The sequence below is a fragment of the Nothobranchius furzeri genome, chromosome 13 (genome assembly GCF_043380555.1).
Source record: "Nothobranchius furzeri strain GRZ-AD chromosome 13, NfurGRZ-RIMD1, whole genome shotgun sequence".
Taxonomy (NCBI): Eukaryota; Metazoa; Chordata; class Actinopteri; order Cyprinodontiformes; family Nothobranchiidae; genus Nothobranchius; species Nothobranchius furzeri.
Window position 1 is genome coordinate 59,551,926 of NC_091753.1, and position 22,543 is coordinate 59,574,468.

At 43.8% G+C, this 22,543-nt stretch overlaps 1 protein-coding gene across 4 annotated transcripts in view; it reads left to right on the forward strand.

Moving 5' to 3' along the window:
* Positions 1-22,543, forward strand: part of prx (periaxin) — a 51,485-nt gene that overhangs the window by 7,068 nt on the left and 21,874 nt on the right. For 2 of the 4 annotated variants that reach the window (XM_070543711.1, XM_070543712.1), the window contains exons 1-3: positions 7,093-7,426; positions 12,428-12,553; positions 17,439-17,598. In XM_070543711.1, coding sequence (XP_070399812.1) covers positions 7,265-7,426; positions 12,428-12,553; positions 17,439-17,598 — 448 coding nt within the window. In that variant the 5' untranslated portion in view covers positions 7,093-7,264. Of the gene's footprint in view, positions 1-3,913; positions 3,961-6,584; positions 6,687-7,092; positions 7,427-12,427; positions 12,554-17,438; positions 17,599-22,543 lie in introns of those variants that run through there. The other 2 variants (XM_015950708.3, XM_070543713.1) reach the window with 2 other exon arrangements.

Here is a 22,543-nt window from a genome sequence, read left to right on the forward strand (position 1 = left end):
AAGAAGTATAATTATGTCTGATGTACAGAAACACGTTGAACAATAAAAACAGTGAAACTGGAGTGTGCATCCGCAGCCTGCAGACGGTCGGAGGGCCATGCTGTTTGGGGCATGTGGAGGCTAGCAGATGTGAGTGTGATCTATAATAAGATCGGGATGTGAAGCATTTTAAATCTTCACCTCCTCCTCCACCATCCCATCATTCCTCAGCTCCACCCAGGGAGTGCCACCTCCACCACCTGCTGCTGTCTGTTTGCATGCAGAGCTGCAGTTTAGAGCTGCAAAACAGAACATCAGGCGTTCCGATTTCTGATTTTACACACATTAAATGCATCCTGCACACCTCTGTCCCAGGCATCTCCTTCACGCAGCCCACAGACGCTGCTTTCCTTACAGGATGCTTACAGACGGCTTCTTTTCTGCAGAATCTGTTTTTCTGTTGACAGAAATCAGTTGTGACAACACACCGGTGTCCTGGCAGCAGCGAACGGAGACCTGCGGGACACCAGACACCATCGGCCCACCCAAACACACACACACACACACACACACCCAAACGCACACGCACCCACCCACACACCTAAACGCACACGCACACGCACACACGCACACACGCACACACGCACACACACACACACACACACACACACACACACACACACACACACACACACACACAGCTGAGCCAAGGCTGCTAAGAAAGGATCACATGAAGCAGGAGGGACCGTCAGGAATGAGATGGGTTGACCGAGGACCGAGTGATTCCCAAACATGGATTATAGAGCCGAGCTGCTGGCAGACCGGAGACAACCTGAGCGGGATTTCAGTAAAAATGTTATTAAGCTGCTTTAAATACGTTTTTCATGGAAAACATTTACTGTTCAATTCTGCACAAATAGAACCATTTCAAGCGATTTGTAAACAAGTTTTTATAGTTTCCAGGATCCCTGGGGACCCGCTCGGTGGCCTAGGGATCCACCCTGAGACTGGGAGATCAGGGTTCAAATCCCGGTCGGGTCACAGCAAAGACTTTAAAAATGGGAGCCATCGCCTCCCTGCTTTAAGGGTTGGATCGGGGGTCAAACCACCAAATAGTTCCCGAGTGCAGCCACAGCTGCAGCTCACTGGTCCCCAAGGGGATGGGTCACATGCGGAGAAACAGTTTCACACACCACTGTGACGACTAGAGGGACTTTAACTTTAATTTTAAAGGCACACTTGGCAGTTGTGCTTGCTTTTAGCACCCCCTAGTGTCCGTTATTAATTCTCTGTGATCAAACTGAAAATGAAACCGTCTCCTCGCCGTGCGTTCTTGTTTTTAACACCTTCATCTGAAACGTCTCCCCAGCCTTCCCTAGTGTCTACAGAAGTGATCCATCCTAAATTAAACAGACCAGCTGTGTTCATGACCTGAAACATGCAGGAACCAGTCTGCAGGGCCAGGAATGTCAGCTCTTTTTTTATTAGTCCAACAGGTGGCAACCTGCCACTCTCAAGTTGCAAGTGCGATATTCTGGCCACAGAGGATGGTGGGGGGTCTGATGACATTTCATTAACCCTGCAGAGGGTTGTTTAGCACATTCTGGCTCAGGGAATTGATCTAAAACATGAAAATTTGCTGTTCTGTTTTCATGTTCAACGATAATCCAAATTCATACCAAATCTGTGCCCGGGTGGCTTCTTCGGTTCAGTAACGCAGCTAGACTCTAGAAGCATTAGTCCCTTAACTTATACCTGGCAACGGGGACGTGTGACATGTTTGGCTAACTTGCTGGTTTGTGGTGACCAGCGTGTGCAGATGACAACTAAAGAAGGAGAGGATTCAGCTGCAGTAATGAAATGTGGGCAACAGCTAAGGCAACGTCCACATTTACATCAGTTTAAAATCAAATACAGGGAAATGGTTTTGTCTAAATATACAACTGAAGAAGATCAGCCAATCTTCACTTGTAAAGCGCCTTCCACTGCCTTTGGTGCAGAACATAAAATACATAGAAAACACAGACGGCAATAAAAAGGAGGTTAAAACAACACACAGACATATAAGCATTATACTAAATGTAAACAAGGAGCATAAAAGCCAAACGACTCTTAAATGCCTCCAGCGAAGGTGACAGTTTTAGATCCAGTGGAAGCTCATTCCAGAGAGGAGCCAAGCCCGGGAAACCCGATCACCTCCAGACCTGGACCTAGTCTGTGGGACGGTCAGCAGGCCAGACCAGCCGAGCGTAGAGTCCGTGATGGGGTGTGCCTGATGGTGTTTGAGGGTCATTCTGGTTCTGGATGACCTACTTTAACAATATTTACATAATAGGAGAATAACAGAAACTATTAGTTTGGTATAATTACTATTATTATTGTGAGTATTTAATTGCTACTATGATCATTTTTACAATTATTTATTATTCACTATTGTTGTTGTTGTTGTTGTTGTTGTTATGATTGTTGGGTATTTTTATAGTTGTACCTTTTTGAGGCCTAAAAGATGCCCATTTTGTGTTATAAACACATCATGAATCTCTGTTTTTGCCAACTGTTGCTGTTCATGAAAGGTTGAGCAAGGATGTTGATTGTGGGTTTCCAACTGAAAACTGTACCTCTGTAACCTGAGAAGGCCCGCCTTCTCCCCCATCCTTTTGCTGAATAAAGCCCCTGGGAAGCTGAGGAGACTTGGGAGTGACGGGGGAAAGCCTCGGAGGAGGTTTTTCCCCGCGTTAACTCTCCTTTATTTTGGGGACTCAGGGTAAAATGTCTTCCATGTTGTCAAGAGTGTTATTTCAGGTTCCAGGGTTATGGAGATTAAATATTACCCACATTTAATAAACTAACATCTTGGTGGAGAATGCGGGCATGCAGAGCTGGTGAGCTGAAGGCTTTCCCCAGGAGCAGAGGGGGCCTGGTTAGCTCCATGGAGGGGGTTTCTGCACCCAGCTCTCGCATGACGACTCATGGACATTACAAATAATCTCTCTCTCTCTCTGTGTGTGTGTGTCGTCCTTTAAGGTAATATGGGATAAATGTAATTACCTATCAATGGTAACTAATCACAGCTATTAATTTATTTATTTATTATTGTACGGGAGAAATTCATGCAGTCTGTTCTCATTAGAAAATATATGTTAATAATTGTAATTATTTAACATAACAGCTCTGAGATCTGCATGTGTGTGTGTGTGTACGTGTGTGTGTGTGTGTACGTGTGTGCGTGTGTATGTGTGTGTGTGTGTGTGCGTGTGTATGTGTGTGTGTGCGTGTGTGTGTGTGTGTGTGTGTGTGTGTGTATATTTTGTTTGTTTTCTTTTTTCTGTTTACTATAATTGTTTAAAAAAGGTAATCCTAATTGTCTTAAGTACTAATAAACTTATCAATCAATCAAAAATGCGATATTGCAACCACAGGTCCGCACTGGTTAGTATCCTTCAAGACTGATGAGCTAACGGCTAGTCTCAAAGCAGTGATCCACGAGGCAGGGAGAAGCTATATCACCGAAAAATGAAAATGCATTCAGATTTTAGATTTTAGACTTTCTGTCCACCAGCGACTGCTAATAAACATTAACATGAACCCGAACGGATGAAAAAGGTTCGGTTTAAGGCTAAAAACAACAATTTAACTGTAGGTCTGGAGCACGGGACAACAGGAACTCCATTATGTCCCTCTGGGGTTTTTATTTAGGCCGATTTAGCTTGCAGGAGCGGCAGAAGCTTAGCCGGAAAGAATGTGAAGACTGTCGGGCGTTCCCTGCTGATGGCCGTGTCTCTATATTAGAACTTCACAGGTTCAGGTGCGACACGATGAAGAGCTGCTGGAGCTAACGACCGTCATCCAAAACCGCCCTAGATGTTTAGTGTCTGATGTTGGAAACAGCAGGACTCTGAAACTAAACTCAGGTGTTTCCATTTCTCTGTTTCAGACTCTGGCGTAGACCAAGATGTGTTCAACCAGACCAGGGGTCAGGCTGTAAGTAAGCACCCTGTGTGTGTTTAGCATCTGGTGTTTGTGCTGAAGGTCCGGTTTTTCTTAGAGATGCACTCATCAGCAGAAGAGATGTGGAAGAAGCTCAGTTCAAAGCATCCTTCACTGCTCTAGCAAAAGAATAAAAACTTTTATTTTGAAAATGAAATGATGTAAAAGTCAGTTCCTCTAAATGAATCTGACCCAGAAAAAGGTGGAATGATCGGGTTGGATGAGTTTGGGGGTTTGTTCGTGTGTGATTATGAGATGGAGGAGAGATGGACCAACGTCTGCAGGAGTGAAGGTGTTGGTCCCATCTTCACGTTCCAAAACTCACCTGTGGTCCTGGGATTTGGAGCTGCAGCTCCTTCTCATCTAAAGCCTTCAGTTGAGGTGGTCCTGGTCAAGAGGCCTTCTGGTCACCTCCCACTCACAGCAGACACAGAACTTGAGGGACCTGGGAACATCTTAGCAAGCCCCCAGGAGCGCCTGGAGGTGTCTGTGGGAGAGAGTGGATGGATGGGAATAACCTGAAGACAGCTGTAGGAGCTTCCTGTTCCCCAGATCAAGACCAAACAGGACTTTCACTCCTAAATATCTGTGGTGATGTTCTCAACTAGAAAGCTCTTAGGTGTGCCTAACAGTGGACAATGGACTCCAATCCCACTATTATTAGTGTCCCTAGTTACTTTAGGAATTCTCCTGAGCTGTGGGAGTTTTCAGGTCTCAAACAGAAAATTCCAGGCTGCACATTCTTCATGACTGTGCTTGCATCAGGTCTCCTCCCACAAGAGGCTCGTGCAGCAGAATTAACCCAAATGATCCAGATCTTCTGGTTCGTTTCCAAATAGTTTCAGAAAACTGGTGAACTTCTGGGACAATAAGGTTTTTATTTATAATGACTTTAAAACTCCTTTTCTTCAGCAGATAACTTGTTCCTCTAAATCCTGAAACGGGAACGCATGATCAGAAACGGACTTCCTTTGGGTTCATGCTAACAACACAACCGTCACTGTTGTGTTTATTTAGCGTTCGTGTGGAAGACTACACCGGGCTCTGGAGGAAGCTACTAGTGCTGCTAAGAGGAAGAGGCATTCAAAGTTTAGAAATAACAGGAAATAAAATATTAAAAGGGTTTGCTGACCTTATATTTTCACATCATTATGGGATGGATTTGTTAGGTGAAGACATATCAGAGCATCTCTCTCATAAACATCTGGAAGCCAGAATTCTACTTTAAAGACTAAATTCACTGAGAAAATGTCTTTTTTAGTTTTTATTTGGAAAAATGACGGATCTCTCATAGTGTTTCATGCAGGCTGAACATGAAAATAGTCTCCTACACCTAGCATTAGCATTAGCTTCTGATAGAAAACAGACGGTGAAACTCTAGGATTAGAAAATCCTGACAGATCTATGTCACCCTGTCACTAACATTCATGGACTCACCCATCTGGACTCACGACGGGGAAGGCTGTTGTTGGTTTACCGTCCAGGAAACAGCAGAGAACGTCTCAGCTAGCAGAAGCTAACTGTTAGCATTAGCAACTCCACCACACAGCAGAACTCCTCCAGGCCTGTGTTATTGGTGGAGATAAAACATCAACGTTGCAGAGCAGACAGAGTCAGTGATAGAGTGGTGTTGCTGTTAGCCAATCAGAGGAGAGACTTCTGAATATCAGGAAGTAGACTCCAGATGCTGCCGTGTTCAGATCAGCTCTCCTCTAGTTCCTGAAACAGGAGCATCAGAGCTTTTCCCCCCAGAGATTGACTCACAAGTCCTTAACTCCTAGACCACCGACACGTAATGTTTATTCTTTATTCCTGCTTTTTAAATAGAGGAATACGTTATTATTTAAACTGGTGATGTTTTATTCTCCCACCTCATCTGTAATCCACACATCCAAGTTTCTGCACCTTCTCAGCTACTCATTTACATAAAGCCTGTTATTTTCTCCCACTGCTGCAGCAATCAGAGAGCTCTGCTTAACTCGGTTTCTGACGGTATTGTTGTTATTTTAGGCTTTGAGCTCACAGACAGAAACAGGAAACCTGCTGCTGATGTTACAGGTCAGGACAGAATGTTTTCAATAGGTTCACTTTGCAAAAGTTCACGGAACAAACAGTGGAAGGAGATACGTGAAGTGTGACATGCTGCATCCTGAAGGCCGGCGCGAGGTGCGAATGACTCGGACATCCTAAAACTGATGTTTCTAGTCTGAAAAATACAGGATAGCACGTGTTTACCTTCAGGTATTTACAGGACTGTTCAAAGCAAGACAACTTAAGATTTTTATCTGTCAGGAAGATTTTATTCATGCAGGGAATGTTTGTGTCTTGCTGCACACACACACTGAACTCATGGTGTGTTTAAACATGGAAGCTTCCTCTATTTTACCTCTGTGAGGAAACCACATGGAGCACAGGAAGAGGTGAAACGTCAAAATGACCAAAATCACTGGAATCCGGCTTTAATATTCACGCCATGGTCCGCACATCATTCCGATGTTTCCCTGTTGAGTCTCAGACCGGCTGCTGCATTCAGATCAGAGACCACGGGTCCAGCTGAAGGTTGAAAGTCAGACGTCTGCTGATGAACTAGTCGTCTCACCTCGTTTTTCTGTGATCAGGTAAAAGACAAGAGGAGGTCGCCCCCCTCTGCCAGGTCCCCCTCCACCCCACAAGCCCACCAGAGCAGCACCACAGACGAACAGGAGAGCCCAGAGAGAGTGGTGAGACGGAAACACACACACACACACACACACACACACACACACACACACACACACCTGGATACAAGTGGCTGGATGCGAGTTTCTAGACAATCGTCTACAAGGGGATTAAAAGTCTTCCAGGACCGTTGTGATGGCTCTCTGGTCTCACATGAACACTTTAACAGTTTCATTCTTGACAGTTTCAAGACCTTCCAGAATGAGCTGTAATATTTTGTAAGTGGTCACAAATAATAAATCGTCAATATAATATAAAAGGTATTCAACAATATATAATATTCCATAAAAATATGAATCTTTCATTTTATTAAGCCTTTAATATCCAACTGACACTGGAAATAGGTACTTTGGGTCGCCAGGCAACCAACGCTTCCCAATGATGTGACACAGAAGCAAAAATGTATATTATAAAAATCTATTTATTACCATATTTCTACAACTACTGATTATACGGGATAACTGTAGGATGTGTGGAGTAAATATGTCTCCACCCATGCTTGACTCCCACTTTAACTGGTACTGGCATTATCCTGGTACACAATAACGTAGCGTACCCAAAGGTCAAGTATTTCATCAAAATGAACAGAAATGAACTTTCATTTGCAGACACAAACTGCGTCACACATCCAGCGACGCATCCCATCTGTCTGGCCTCCAAACAAGAAGGGCACTGCACAAGGCCTGGTCACCGGATTAAGGAGATAGTCATTCCTAGCTCGCTTATCCTTGCTGGAGCAAAGGTCTCATGCAGAAGATGAGACTTTCACTCTGAATGAAGTTCTTCTTCCTTGAATCATAAGTGACTTTACAACTTTATAGGTTGAACTAATCAAATGTGTTGAGTGAATAATGTGTGCTTTAATCAGTGATGTGTTAACATGAATATTTTTCCTGCAATGATTCATTTCAGATCCTAAACTACACCAGATCCGTGTTTGTTGATTTAACGAGTTCATCTACCAGTTCACTCATACATCATGAGATTAATATTAAGGTTTAACATCCACTTCACACTAAGATTTAACCTCTCCGAGTGTCTGAGTGAAGGTGGGAGTTCTGAGGTCAAATCCTGATTTGCCAAATTTAGAAACAAAAGTTGATAAATACAGGAATCGCTTCCTGATCTAGTCAGTTCTCCTGCTGCATCCTGGTTCGACCGACCGCTGAGCAAGCGTTTGGAACCATCCCCTCTTTTGACCTCAAGGTCAAAGCCTCTCTGCAGCGCTTGCGAGTGATTTCAGGCCCAACAGCTCACACATGCAACGTCTAACCTGCAGACCCCGGTTGCATCTCATGGCCGGTGAAAGCTGAATTCAAAGGGAGCTACAACTCTTTGGGTTTTCGTGGCCTCGACGTCTGGTGAACTCACTCAGGCTGCCTTTCCTTCAGACCGCTGAGTGTGACAGTTACACAAGGGTGCGTAGATCGGCAGACTGCCTCGGATGGTTTTATAAACAAACTTTAGCTTATTAAACCATACGGCCAAACGGATTTCACCTCCCAGACCACAATCTCTCTCTCCCTGAAGAGTCAAAGAAACTAAAGTCTTCTGATTAAACATTTAATGACCAATCAGATTGATTTTTCATGTTTATATGGAACATCAGCCTGACTTATTATATCCGTAGCCAATCCTTAACACTACAATAACACCAATGCAATACTCAGTATGTGTGCAATACCCGTGCAATACCAGATTTACATAGTATGTCTGAGTCCCTTACACAGGGTATCCGCAGGTCCTTAAAAAGCCTTAAATTTGCTTTTCCAAATTTAAGGCCTTAAAAATCCTTAAAAATTACAAATTATCCTTAAATACAGTTTCCAAAGGTCTTAAATGACCAAAGACCCAATAAACAAGATTATTTTATTTCTATAAAATTTTTGTGAATTTCTAGTTAGTCTTCAGCATTTTTTGTGTACGATGTTGGCGTAAGCGGAACTGCACACATATGGTTGGTTGTGAAAGGGGGCTATTTTTAGAGGAGCATGCGAGTGGGAGCTTGCGCCATGGGGAAGTGCAACATTAATGGTAACTGGATGGCTAATCCCACGTTCACGATGTGGTTAGCACCAGTTCCAGGCAATAGCTGGAAATTATAACTTAAATTTAATTTTAAAAAATAGCTTAAATGTGGTCAAAGTGACCTTAAAAAGGTCTTAAAAATTCTTAAATTTGGCTCCCTTAAACCTGCAGACACCCTGCTTACAGTATGCTGCGTAGTTCTGCATAGTTACATACTAGCTTACTGCCTATGTGTATATACATGTACCTTTGTATTATTCATTGAATTTCCCCACTGTGGGATCAATAATGTCTATTCTATTCTATTCTATTCTATTTCTATGGCTCTCATTCTATGTGAAGTATTCACAGCAGGAAAAATGATGACCTTTAATAGTTTGTTCTGTTATTGGTGAAAATGAAATGAGTTGGGGTTGACTCAGAGTCCATTCAGACACCGGTTCTTCTCTGACCCATGAGCTCATTGTTCACTACATAAACAAGCTTTGGTTTCACCCAGATCAGCAGAAACATTCATTTAAGCCTTTTCATGACGCAGCAGGTAAGCGTCTGCGTCGGCAGCAAAACATCTAAATCTGGCAGAGCAACACTCTACCCTCATTCATGGACTAACCTGTTTGAGGTTTGAACTTGATTTAACCACGTCGACCGGCTTAAAAAAGTCTCCACCTGGTTTAAACTGAGCAGACAGGTAGGAGCCTCCAATTGGATAATTACTGCATGGGCGTTTATCTTTCATCTGCAACAACTTATTTAACCCAACCGGTGCAACGAGCTGCTTCTCACTTCTTAAACAACCAGGTGGAAAAACACGTCTGGTGGTCGTAGAAAAGATGTTAGTCTGTGTGAGAAGGGTCAGATCACCGGCATCAAGCAGAGAAAACATCTAAGGAGATGCAGAAACGACTAAAACTGGGTTCAGAACTGTCCAACGCTTTATTAAAACTGGTCTGATGAGTCCTGATGGACCCTGTTCCAGAGTGAAGGTGCATCAGGGTAAGAAGAGAGGCAGATGAAGTGATGCACCCACCATGCCTACTGTACAAGCCTGTGGGGGCAGTGTAATGATCTGGGCTTGCTGCAGCTGGTCAGGTCTAGGTTCAGCAACAGGATGTGCTCCAAGAATGAGGTCAGCTGACTACCTGAATATCCTGAATGACCAGGTTATTCCAGCTTCCCTGATGGCATGACTATATTCCAAGATGACAATTCCAGGATTCATCAGGCTCAAATTTTAAAAAAGCACGCTGCTGCTAACCACTTAAACATTCTCCCTCTCCTGATAAAAACATTTTACTCTCTTTGACATTGAATGTGCTACTACTAGTTTACCCGTTTAATCATAGATTCACTAGGATAAATACAATAAAGTTTATCTCTCTTAGAGTAAAGACTCTGACACTAGAAGAAGAAGAAAATATCATTTCTATAGCTCATCTCAAGATAAAAATCACGAGGCGCTTCACAAAAACAAAAAATGTAAAACTAAAAAAAGCATTTAGAAAAAGTTTAAAAATATATTTCAAATTAGCAAAAATAGGCAACTGTGATTTTAAAAAATGTAAAGAGAGAGAGAGAGTGAATATGAAAGAGGGGGATCAGTGGATCCTGAGGAAGGTGGAACAGGTGGGGAGAGCAGAACAAGGAGAGGGAGGTGATGATGGTCCCACCAAAACCAGCCTGAACAGGTGAGTTTAAAGGAGACCACTGAGTCCACTGATCTCAGGCTCAGGGGGAGAGAGGTCCATAGTCTGGGGGCCACAGCAGCAGATGATCTGTCACCTTTGACCTTTAGCCTGGTGCTGCACAACCAGTAGGCTTTGATCACTGGACCTCAGGGACCTGCTGGGGGTGTAGGGACTAAGAAGATCACCAATGTAAGATGGTGCTTGTCCATGTAAGGCCCTATAGACCAGAACCAGGATCTTGAAATGAACCCTGAAGTTGACTGGCAGCCAGTGAAGCTGGAGGAGAAGCGGGGTGATGTGGGTGTGTTTGGAGGACTTGGTCAGAAGCCGAGCACAGGCGTTCTGAACCACCTGTAGACGGTTCAGGGAGGTTCTGCTCAGACACGTGAAAAGAGAGTTACAGTAGTCTAAGCGTGAGGAGATGAAGGTGTGGAGAACTGTCTCAAGTTCAGAGCGGGACAGAATGGGACTCAGCTTAGCAACGTTCCTGAGATGGAAGAAGGAAGAGCCAACAAGAGAACTGACATGAGAATCCAGGGTGAGAGCTGGGTCAAAGGTCATGCCAAGATTCCTGACAGAAGGTTTGGTGTGGGAAGCAAGCTGACCAAGAGAGTCTCTGACTTTGGGAACCAGCTTGTCTGGGGCACAGATGAGGATCTCAGTCTGATCTTCATTCAGCTGAAGAAAGCTCCCACCATCCAGGTTTTGATAGAGTCTAAGCAGGTGTGTAACAGCTGCAGCTTAGACATCTCATGGGGCTTAAAGGAGATGTACAGTTGGATGTCATCTGCATAAAGATGGTAGGAGATTCCTTTGAAGGAGCTCAGGATGTGCTGAAGAGGAAGCAGATAGAGGAGGAAGAGCAGAGGCCCCAGCACAGAACCTTGTGGGACACCATGGGTAAGAGAGGTGGTGGAGGACCTAAACTTGGAGACGGCCACAGAAAAGGAGCGCTCAGAGAGATAAGAGGAGAACCACTCCAGAGCAGATCCTGATAGGCCTACCCAGTCTCTGAGCCTCTCCAGTAGCAGGTGATGGTCAACAGTGTCAAAGGCTGCAGTCAGGTCCAGCAGGACCAGAACAGAACAGTCCCCTGCATCACTGTGGGTCAGAAGGTCATTAGAGACCCTAAGAAGAGCTGTTTCAGTAGAATGAGCTCTACGAAAACCTGACTGGAAGCTATCATAGATGTTATGTTCATCAAGAGCAGCTGTGAGTTGTTTAGCCACAACCTTTTCCAAGATCTTGGAGATGAACGGAAGTTTAGTCAGTGACTCGATGCGACCTGCTGGGTTCCTTATATAGGAAACTTGCTACTGATTGGCTTAATGACCTGTCCTGTACTGTGTTTACTGTGTGAAGGTCCTTGAGACGACTCTGGTCCTGATTTGGAGCTGTATAAATAAACTGAACTGAATTCAACTGAAATAGTGAGAGTGGTTCAGGGAACACGACACATACTTTTCACATGGATCGGCCACCACAGAGTCCAGACCTGAACCCCAGTGAGAATCTTTGGGATGTGCTGGAGAAGGTTTTGTCAGACTCTTCCATCCTCAATGCAAGCTCTTGGTGAAAAGTGAACGCAACACTTATTTGTCTGAGCTTCACACCAGAATGTCGAGGTCTGCTAATCTCCACTAGCTTGTTACACCCAGATTAGATTTTAATTCCAGGGGAGTTGACGCTTTTTTCCATAGTTGCTCCAAGTCCTTCACCCTAAGTGTGAGCTGCAACATCCAATAGTTCCTTTAACCCTCATCAGAAAACTGTTCTCTCCGTGTTTTAGCTTGAACTGAGCCGGAATCTGTTGTTTGGTTTTATTGTTGTCCTGTCTTTATGCCTTTATGATTTTACTCATGGGTAACAGACAGTTTTAGCACTGTGCACTAAAATCAAGTTTTGACTTGAGCAGTTTAACTGATTTATGTCATTTTTAGATTTATCATTATTTGTGGTTTGTTCCTGACAATTTCTGTGTCCCATATGTTTAAGATCTCAAAAGGTTTCTTGCATTTCATCTGCAGGTGCAGAAAGAGAAACTTCATGCTGAGCTGAAGCAGGTGTTGAGTCAAAAGAGAAGTCATCTGAGAGAGTCCACCTGCCACCTTGCCCAACCAGAGATGGATCCAGAACCAGCAGAGAAACAGACAGTAAGCAGAAAACTGGTAGCCTGGAATGAATATATAGTCCTGCCACGACCCATAGACAGAGTACAGTCATGAGGCATAAAGGTTGTCTCTCAAACGGTCTCTGGACACCAAACAACGTGGCACTCACCGCTATGGATGTCAGTCAATGGGGCAGTCTGCCATATTTGGCTCAAGAAGATCCAAATTCATCTGTTTTCTAAAGTACTTCGATCTGCTCTTGACTTTACTGAGAGCACTGTGATTGGCCCTACCAAACAGGCAGAGCGCTGTGATTGGCCCTACCAAACAGGCAGAGCGCTGTGATTGGCCCTACCAAACAGACAGAGCGCTGTGATTGGCCCTACCAAACAGACAGAGCGCTGTGATTGGCCCTACCAAACAGGCAGAGCACTGTGATTGGCCCTACCAAACAGGCAGAGCACTGTGATTGGCCCTACCAAACAGACAGAGCGCTGTGATTGGCCCTACCAAACAGACAGAGCGCTGTGATTGGCCCTACCAAACAGGCAGAGCGCTGTGATTGGCCCTACCAAACAGTCAGAGCGCTGTGATTGGCCCTACCAAACAGTCAGAGCGCTGTGATTGGCCCTACCAAACAGGCAGAGCGCTGTGATTGGCCCTACCAAACAAACAGAGCGCTGTGATTGGCCCTACCAAACAAACAGAGCGCTGTGATTGGCCCTACCAAACAGTCAGAGCGCTGTGATTGGCCCTACCAAACAGGCAGAGCGCTGTGATTGGCCCTACCAAACAGGCAGAGCGCTGTGATTGGCCCTACCAAACAGACAGAGCGCTGTGATTGGCCCTACCAAACAGACAGAGCGCTGTGATTGGCCCTACCAAACAGTCAGAGCGCTGTGATTGGCCCTACCAAATAGAGCGCTGTGATTGGCCCTACCAAACAGACAGAGCGCTGTGATTGGCCCTACCAAACAGTCAGAGTGCTGTGATTGGCCCTACCAAACAGACAGAGCGCTGTGATTGGCCCTACCAAACAGACAGAGTGCTGTGATTAGCCCTACCAAACAGACAAAGCGCTGTGATTGGCCCTACCAAACAGACAGAGCGCTGTGATTGGCCCTACCAAACAGACAGAGCGCTGTGATTGGCCCTACCAAACAGACAGAGCGCTGTGATTGGCCCTACCAAACAGACAGAGCGCTGTGATTGGCCCTACCAAACAGACAGAGCGCTGTGATTGGCCCTACCAAACAGACAAAGCGCTGTGATTGGCCCTACCAAACTGACAGAGCGCTGTGATTAGCAGGGCACAAGACTGTTTGGGCCTGCTGAAGCTCCTATGGAGAGTGGTTGGACCAACATGCAGAGCATCATTTTGCTTTGGCTACGGTCTCTCTAGAGCCAAATTTCTCTTTCTCCTTCTACGTCGGTATAGACACACACGCAACGCCATTATGCGTCGGCAAAAGGGCTCTCCGACAGGGAGAGTGACGGAGACATGCCCCAATTTTTAACTATCAATCAGAAGAGACAGAGACCGCAAGCTTGTGATTGGTCAGAACGCTGCTTCCTGTAAATTCATCATTGCCCTGTCAAAGAGTAAAAAGATATTTAGCAGCAGACACAGAACAGATTGAAGAACAAAAAAAGTCTGAAAATATGAACTTTTATTCACCGGTAGGAGTGCAAAGATATGGAGCAAGCGTTTTATTCGTGGATGGAAAAGACGAGAAACTGGAGTTTAGGTGTGCTGATCGTATGTATGATGAGGTGGAAAATCGTCTGTGTTCAAAAGTCTCTGAAATACACAAAAACCATGTAAACACAATCGTAAATACACTATCGTGGTCCCGATACGTGACTGTAATGGTGGCAGGATACGCCAGAACAGTGCTACGCCCTCTGTTGCCCTGGCGAGGAATTGTTTTGCAACACTCCCCAGCTGACGGAGAAGTCTGAGAGCAAAACATCTGTCTATGCGTGTGCGTCTCTCCCTCACGGAGCTGATGGAGATGTATAAATTAGGCTTACGTTTCTGGGCTAACAAACTGGCCCCTTGTTCCTGTAATTATTCAGCTTTCATTTGCTGTCAAAAAGGTAATAAATGCCTTAATGATAAAGTTGATAAATGATAAAGAGTCCTAACTTGTTGCTTGTTACTACTGTAAACAGCGTGCTCCTGTGGTTTAAATTAATCTATTATTCATTTGATTTATAGTACACAACGATGGTAAATCATTGGTGTGTGTGTGTAACACGTGATCGCCAAGGAAAAAGGTGGAAAACGGGCTCTTTTTTCACACTTTTCCTGCTTGGAGCCACGAGACCAAGTATCTCTTCAGCTCGCAGCTGTAAGGCGACCAAACATCACCGTCCGGAGGGTTTCATTCCAGGAAGTTACAGATGGTGTACGTTTTTTAAATCAGCGTTTCTTCGCTTCAAACATGACATGCACACACAACACACATCCACACACGCTTCACACACATACCGGTGAGCTAATGCGGGCGTGCTGACACCCAACACAACTTCTCCTGCTACACTTCTTCTGTGGGATGACCATTTTGATTTTTTACTAGAAAAACCAGCAAATGAAAGGTTTAGCATTCATTTGGATGTCTACATCCGCTCACACCACAAATAAGAAAGCCGAAAATGTCCGTTACGCGGAGCAGCGGCGGCTACGAGTTGTCGTCAGTGCTCCAGCCTTGGGTCTTTCATATCCAAGCCGTTTATAATGCAGATGTTGTCCTCATACCTGTTCCCGACGTCTTTAACGTATTCCTGTTTATTCTGCACCTTTTTGGGATTTTAACATGTTGTTTAACAATTTCTTTCACCCAAATCCGCTTCTTCTCTCCAACGTATTGCTTGTTTTCACGGTTTGTTTACACTCGGAAGGCCGCCAACATGTCTGTGCACATCCCAAAATGCTATGCATACTCACATGTGGTCACAAGCCCTATACTCGCACTTCCACACTTGTGCCCCTCAGGTGTGCGTTCCCCTGTTCAGTGGTGTGAGTGCGTAGGTTGCCCCCCCGTTTCGAACATTGCTCTGCCCCGTTTACACCCTTGATCTGCACTCTGCTGAAGCCCACACAGTCTCGGTCTTTGGTGGAGGGGATTATACACAATGTATTGTTGCGTGGGAATTTGGAGAAGAAGGCAGAGAAATGGCTCAAGTGCCCTTTCTGGAAATGTGTATTTTCAGGTTGAAATTTTGAAATATTGAACATTTTATTGTTGTGTTTACCACTGGAGGCAGTCTAGGTGAGGAGAACATAGGCAGGAGAGAAGAAGTGGAGTGAAAGAGTTAACTCATTAGCTGCCAGCGTTTCTCACCATTTTAACTGTTTTTTATAAGAGTGACAGAACGTTGCGTGCTAGGATGATGTCGACGCCAAAACAACCAAAACAAAGCGGAGACTCACCTCTTACATCAGGAAGAATCCGCGCGTTTCGAGCGTTATCCGTTCTTTCATAATCCGTTGTTGAATTGTGATCGGCAGACGCTTTTCCGGTTCGCGCCTCACGTTTTTTACAGCAGCGGCCCAAAACGATCTCCTAACACATGGATGTTCTGCTTCCTGATCACGTGACGTGTGACGTATGCAGATGAAGATCAGCTTCAGAGCTGGGATGTTTGTTCTCACGGTGCGGGGGCTCGTCCGACGCCCATAAAGTAAAAATGACTTTAGTCGTCATTAGCATTGAATGAGTTAAGATGGATGCCTGATATAGTGCACGTGTGACGCAGGTTCAAATAAAGCACGGAAAAGGGATTCATGTCTACTTGTGCTACTTTCTGATACAACTGCCCACCATAACATTGTGTACATATATGTTTACAAATAACTGTTTCTTGTTTGTCTGTAGAAAAATATTGTTAACTGATTGCGGTGCTAGTTTGTATTTTAGGAAACAACATGCCAGTAATTGAATCACTTAATTTAATATCATTCAGTTTTAATATCATTTCAAGCAGCAAAGCACAAACAGTCACCTGCATTCGCATTTAGGAAGTCACGGTCAATGACACAATAGGAAGCCTAAGTCCCGTCCACCTACTTCCGGACCGCGGGTCCCCAGAAGAACTAAAAAATGAACGCAAGTCAACGGGGCTAAAAATGCTATTTTCTAATTCTGCTTGTTTTGTGCCGTGGATTTCACACATGATGTCCGTGAATTTTAAAAACACATTTTGATACCAAGAATGCACTTATTTTCTAACGGGGGAAATGATCCAGTATTTTAGGTTTTGTGTGAAAATAAGTCCAGGACTACAAATGCGCTTCACGAAAATGATGTCATCGAACCGGACACGGACCGGATTATGTGGTGACGTCACATATGCGACGTACCAATTTCTGATGTGTAGTCATGGTAATTACGAACTTTTACAAGCTGATAAATCTCAGAGTACGTGATTGGCGTGGTGGAAACACCATCATTACTTTTCACTTAAGTTGCAGCACAACATGTGTGAGATCCAGGGCGTAAGGCAAAGCGGGTTAGAAAATAACGTTTTTAGCCTCGTTGACGTGCTTTCATTTTTTCGTTCTTCCGGGGACCCATGAGTCGACCGGAAAAGGAGGAGACTTAGGCTCCCTATGCTCACTGTCCCAACTCTGCAATTATTTGCACAATTGTTTACAACAAATTCAAAGCCTTATGTGCATTTCTACCAAGTGTGGTTCGCAGCGGACTGAAGGCTACAGTATGAGTATTGGGGCAGGGCCTCCATACTTTCCCTCATTGCTTAAAAAAACAGCTGATTTCACAGGGTTCTCTGGTTTAAATTGTGAAATATGTCTTAGAAATTGTTCCTAATAGCTACAATTATTATAATTAAGATCAAACTAAAAGGTAATAGCTGGACCTAAATCTATCTGTAATAAAAGAGTTGCTTGTTTGTGCTTCAGGGTGTGGAAGAAGTCTCTAAGCCAGTGGAGATCGTTGTGGAGACAGAGGCAGAGGTTGGTGCCAGCGGCTACAGTGTGAGGGGTGGAGGAGTTCAGGGCATCTTTGTTAAAGATGTCCTCAAAGATTCTCCAGCTGCTAAACACCTGAGTCTACAAGAAGGTACCTGCAGTCCCTTTCTGGTTCATCTAGGAGCAGCGTTCACAACTTCACTAGGAAAATAAAGCTGAAATGAAAACTGAAGACTTGATCAGAAAATATTGACCCGAGTTCTCAAAGTTTCAATCTTAAATTTATATTAAAGTGTTTTTATCATCTTTTAGATGGATTTTTAAATAGAACACCAATGATTTGTTTTATTTTATTTTCCTTTAGTTACTTTTCTTCTTTACAGGAAAATTTCAGATGATTTTTAAAATCTGAATTTAAGATTTTAGAGCTGTGAAGTTGTCCCAAAGTGGGTGTGTTCGTAAGGTGCAGGTGCACTTCAGAATTATTTTAATAACACAAACAAAAATCCACAGCAGATAACATCAGGAAGGCCAAAGTTTCAAATGCTTTAACAGGAGTAAACCAGGGTGCTAAAGCAGCAGGAGGCTTTTATACTCAGGTGATGACCAAACAGGGACAGGTGAGCTGATGGCTAAATGGAAGGCAGGTGTGCTCACTTAACCACTCAGGGCAAAAACCTGGGGCCTCATTCATCAAACATTCGTAGAAAATATTCCTAAACTCCTTCCTATGATTTAAATTTAGAATGTTCATACGAACGGTAAAAATCCTGATTTCTGAAACCTGCGGTGGTCTTTTGTACGCGCGTTCCTCTGCAATCGCCTGATGATAAGCCCCACCTGTGTGGACCCAGGCGTCCATTCTCAGTCATTTACTTACAGAAACAACCTTAATTAAAGCTGCAAGCAGCGTCATTCGGCCCTCGCAGCTCCACGCCACTCCGGCCTGGCAGCCCGGGGCACCCGGGCACGTCCGTGGAACGTAAACGTCGACCCCCGCGACCTCAGACACTGCGAACGGTCTCCTCGTCTGCACCTCACCCTGACTCAGCATCTCTGAGCCCACCATTAAATTACGCATCTCACCACAGACCAAGTGTAATGCTATTCTGACCACGTTTTTTGAAGTTATTGAAGGTTAAAGCTAGGGATGCACCGATCAGGTTTTTTGCTGCCGATACCGATATCAAAGAATGCTGATCACCGATACCGATCACCGATACCGATCACTGATACCGTTCACCGATACCGATCACGTGGATTGGCCAGAAATTTTCTACAACATTATAATGATTGCTACAAACTACATAATCTGGGAATAAAGGAAATGTAACCTAATCTAAAATGGTCTGTATTAGGGTTGTCACAGTATGAAAATTTAACCTCACGGTTATTGTGACCAAAATTATCACGGTTTTCGGTATTATCGCAGTATTTTTTTTAAACGTGCTACATTTTCACACAATTAAATAAACCCTGTATGTCAGGAAATATTGTCCTCAGTTTGTGTCTAAATTTTGCCTAAAATGTGTTATTTTGTAATTATGTTGTTTATTTGTTTACATTTTTCCCCTTTAGTCTTTAAAATACCAATATTTGCCCATAACTTCTTATTTTTTGTCTGTTTGATGTCATCATTTAAAAATATTAGATCAGATGATACTCAGTACTCAAGTATACTTCTAATCAGATACTTTTTTACCCTTACTTGAGTATCTTAGGTGTGTTCTTGCTGTGTCTTTGTAAATCCATGCTTTCGTTCTTTTTTAAACACAGAAACAGTTTTGTTTACCTGTTTGTAGCTACGGTTTCGCCGACGGCTGCCGGCTTCTTCAGGCTGACGCTGATGGTGGCGCGTCACTTCCTTCTCCGTTTTCAACACAGCAATATTACAAAAGAACAATCAGCCATGACAGCTTTATCCAAAAATGAACAGATAATTATTCTACTGGCAGATAAAGGAAGAACCACAGTAGTTATGGACAGAGAAAAATATAAACAACAGATGAAACAGATGCTAGAAGACAAAAATACATATGAAATACTTAAAAAAGAGCCAACAGAAAACATTAAGAAAAACATGAAAAAATTACTGAAGCCACTGCACGAAAAAGGCAAAATAACAGAAAAAATGTACAAACACTGGATTCCCACAGCAAATATAACACCAAGAATATATGGAACACCAAAAATACATAAACAAAACACCACTTAGACCAATAGTAGACAGCATAGGTACACCAACAAACAACATGGCAAAAGATATCAGCAGAATCATCAGCCCGTTATTAGGAAATACAGACCAACACTGCAAAAATAGTATAGAATTAGCAAAAGAACTAAAGGAAATTACAATAGAAGACAACAACATACTCATCTCACATGACGTCACATCTCTGTTCACAAAAACACCAACCCAAAAAACCATAGACATAGTAGTTAACAGAATCAGACGAGACAAGACTTTACACAAAAGGACAAACCTCACAGCAGATGACATAGCACAACTGATAGGACTGGTAGCTAACTCCACTTACTTCACATACGACAACACAATATACAAACAACTGGAAGGCTTCGCCATGGGTAACCCGTTATCAGCCACCCTGTGCCAGTTTTTCATGGAAGACCTGGAACAAAAAGCCATAGCCACCGCCCCCCCAAACTACAAAATAAAACTATGGAAACGCTACGTAGACGACATACTGGAAATCATACCAAGAGGTCAAACAGAAACACTAACACAACACTTAAACAATATTGACGACACGGGCAACATAAAATTCACTTATGAGTCAGAAACAGAAGGCAGCATAGCATTTATGGACATGAAAATCACCAGGCAGACCGACGGGACCCTAAACATAAACACATACAGGAAACCAACACACACAGACCAATATCTATTATGGACATCAGAACACCCCACCATACACAAAATGTCAGTAATCAGAACATTATATCACCGAGCAAACATAATAACAGAAGAGAGAGACCGTAAACAAGAGGACAAACACATACAACACGCTTTAAAGACCTGCAGATACCCGGCATGGGCAATAAACAAAGGAAAACAACAAACAAAAACAGAAAGCAAAGAACAACCCAAAAAAAGAACCAGAAACCCAGAAAGACAAGAACCAAAACCAGTGATAACCCTACCATACATCAGAGGCATAACGGAAAAAATAAGAGCAACAATGAAAAAACACAACATAAACACACCAACAAAGCCATACACAACAGTTAGAAACAGACTAGTACACCCAAAAGACAAAACATCAGCTGGACAAAAATGTGGAGTCATCTACGAAATCCCATGCAAAATATGCAATAAAACATACATAGGAGAAACCGGACGCCAACTCAATACACGGACAATAGAACACAGAAAGGAGTGCAAGAAAGAGGCAAATCGTAAACACACAAGAGCAGCAAAAGAAGAAGCAGAAAGTACAATAAAAAAGTCAGCCGTAACAGATCATTGCTTAAGAGAAAACCATATAATGGACTGGGACAGCACACGGATCATAACCACCGAACAACAAAAATACAAAAGATGGATCAAGGAAGCAATAGAGATAAGGAGACGTGGATGTGGGACCATGAACAGGGACGACGGAGTTAACACGCTGGACCACGCATGGGACTGCATCGTCGGAGAGGGGAGAGCGGGCAGTAGAGGGCGACAACGTCCTCTGCTGCCCGCAGATAAACGGAGAAGGAAGTGACGCGCCACCATCAGCGTCAGCCTGAAGAAGCCGGCAGCTGTCGGCGAAACCGTAGCTACAAACAGGTAAACAAAACTGTTTCTGTGTTTAAAAAAGAACGAAAGCATGGACTTACTTGAGTAATAAACCCTATATCAGGAAAGTATTGTCCTCGGTTTGTGTCCTTCCAGTGAGCTTTGCAGATGTGGGAAAATGTCATCAGGCAGTAATCATTGTTAAATTCATAATTATTCTCGGAGAGAGACCAACTCTTATCTGCCCCTGGGAGCCCCGTAATGCATAGCGTCATTTCAACATGGCGGTGTCCGCGACACGGTTTATATGCAGGTAGCGGCGCTGCGGCTGCTTTATATAGCGACTCGTTGCATTCTCCCTCAACCCAAATCCTCGGATCACGCATTTTAGCTAAAGCGCTAACGTTAGCTTGCCTTGCGTTGACTGTAGAGTTGTGGGTGATGGTCACGCAGATGTGTCATGAGATTTGAAGCGTTGCTGCCTTTCACAGACACTTTTTCTGCACGTGCTGCAAACAGGATAGCCGTCTTCTATCAACTGTCCCTCGGCATTCTTCAAATGTCTAAAAAATGCCCGTACTTCCAACTTTGTCTTCTTTGAGGGATAATAAATGTCCTGAGCGCTGCCGTCTCCTCCTTTGGCCATTATTTCAGCTTTAGCTTCAAGAAAGTGTTGGTTGTAAACAGCAAAGCGTGCATATGCCGCCGGCAACTTCAGCCGATGATACGGTGGCTGGTAAGGGTCACCGCGCCTACACCGCAGCCAAGGTAATCCACCGAGATAATATAGTTTTTAAAAAAAACAAGACGGTTATTATTATTGTCAACTTTTTTTTTTACCGGGGTTTACCACTACACCGGTTACCGTGACAACCCTACCTGATCGGTCTGCTTTGATCTATTTTGAAAATTCCGATCAAAACCGATAGGGGCGCTATCGGCCGATTACGATCAAATGCAGATCCATCGGTGCATCCCTAGTTAAAGTTATCTAGGGGGCGCTGTGACAAACTACAGAAAAATCCCATTGAGGTCAGCTTTGGTTGACAAAGAGGGTTTTCTGTTATGTTGGCATCAATCAGACGTTGTGTGTGTTATCTAGAGCCAGAGAACTGAAAGGGGGTGGAGCTAAAGGGGTTTAAACCAACAACCACATCAATGTGTTTGGTGCAGTAACGTGATGTCACAAGCCAAGTTTAATGCCATTCTGACCTTGTCTTTAGAAGTTAATAAAGTTTGAATCTATCTAGGGGGCGCTGTGACCATTTACAACAAAATCCCATAGAGGTCATCTTTGGTCATCAAAGATGGTTTTCTGTTCATTTGGCATCAATCAAACTTTGCATGGGTC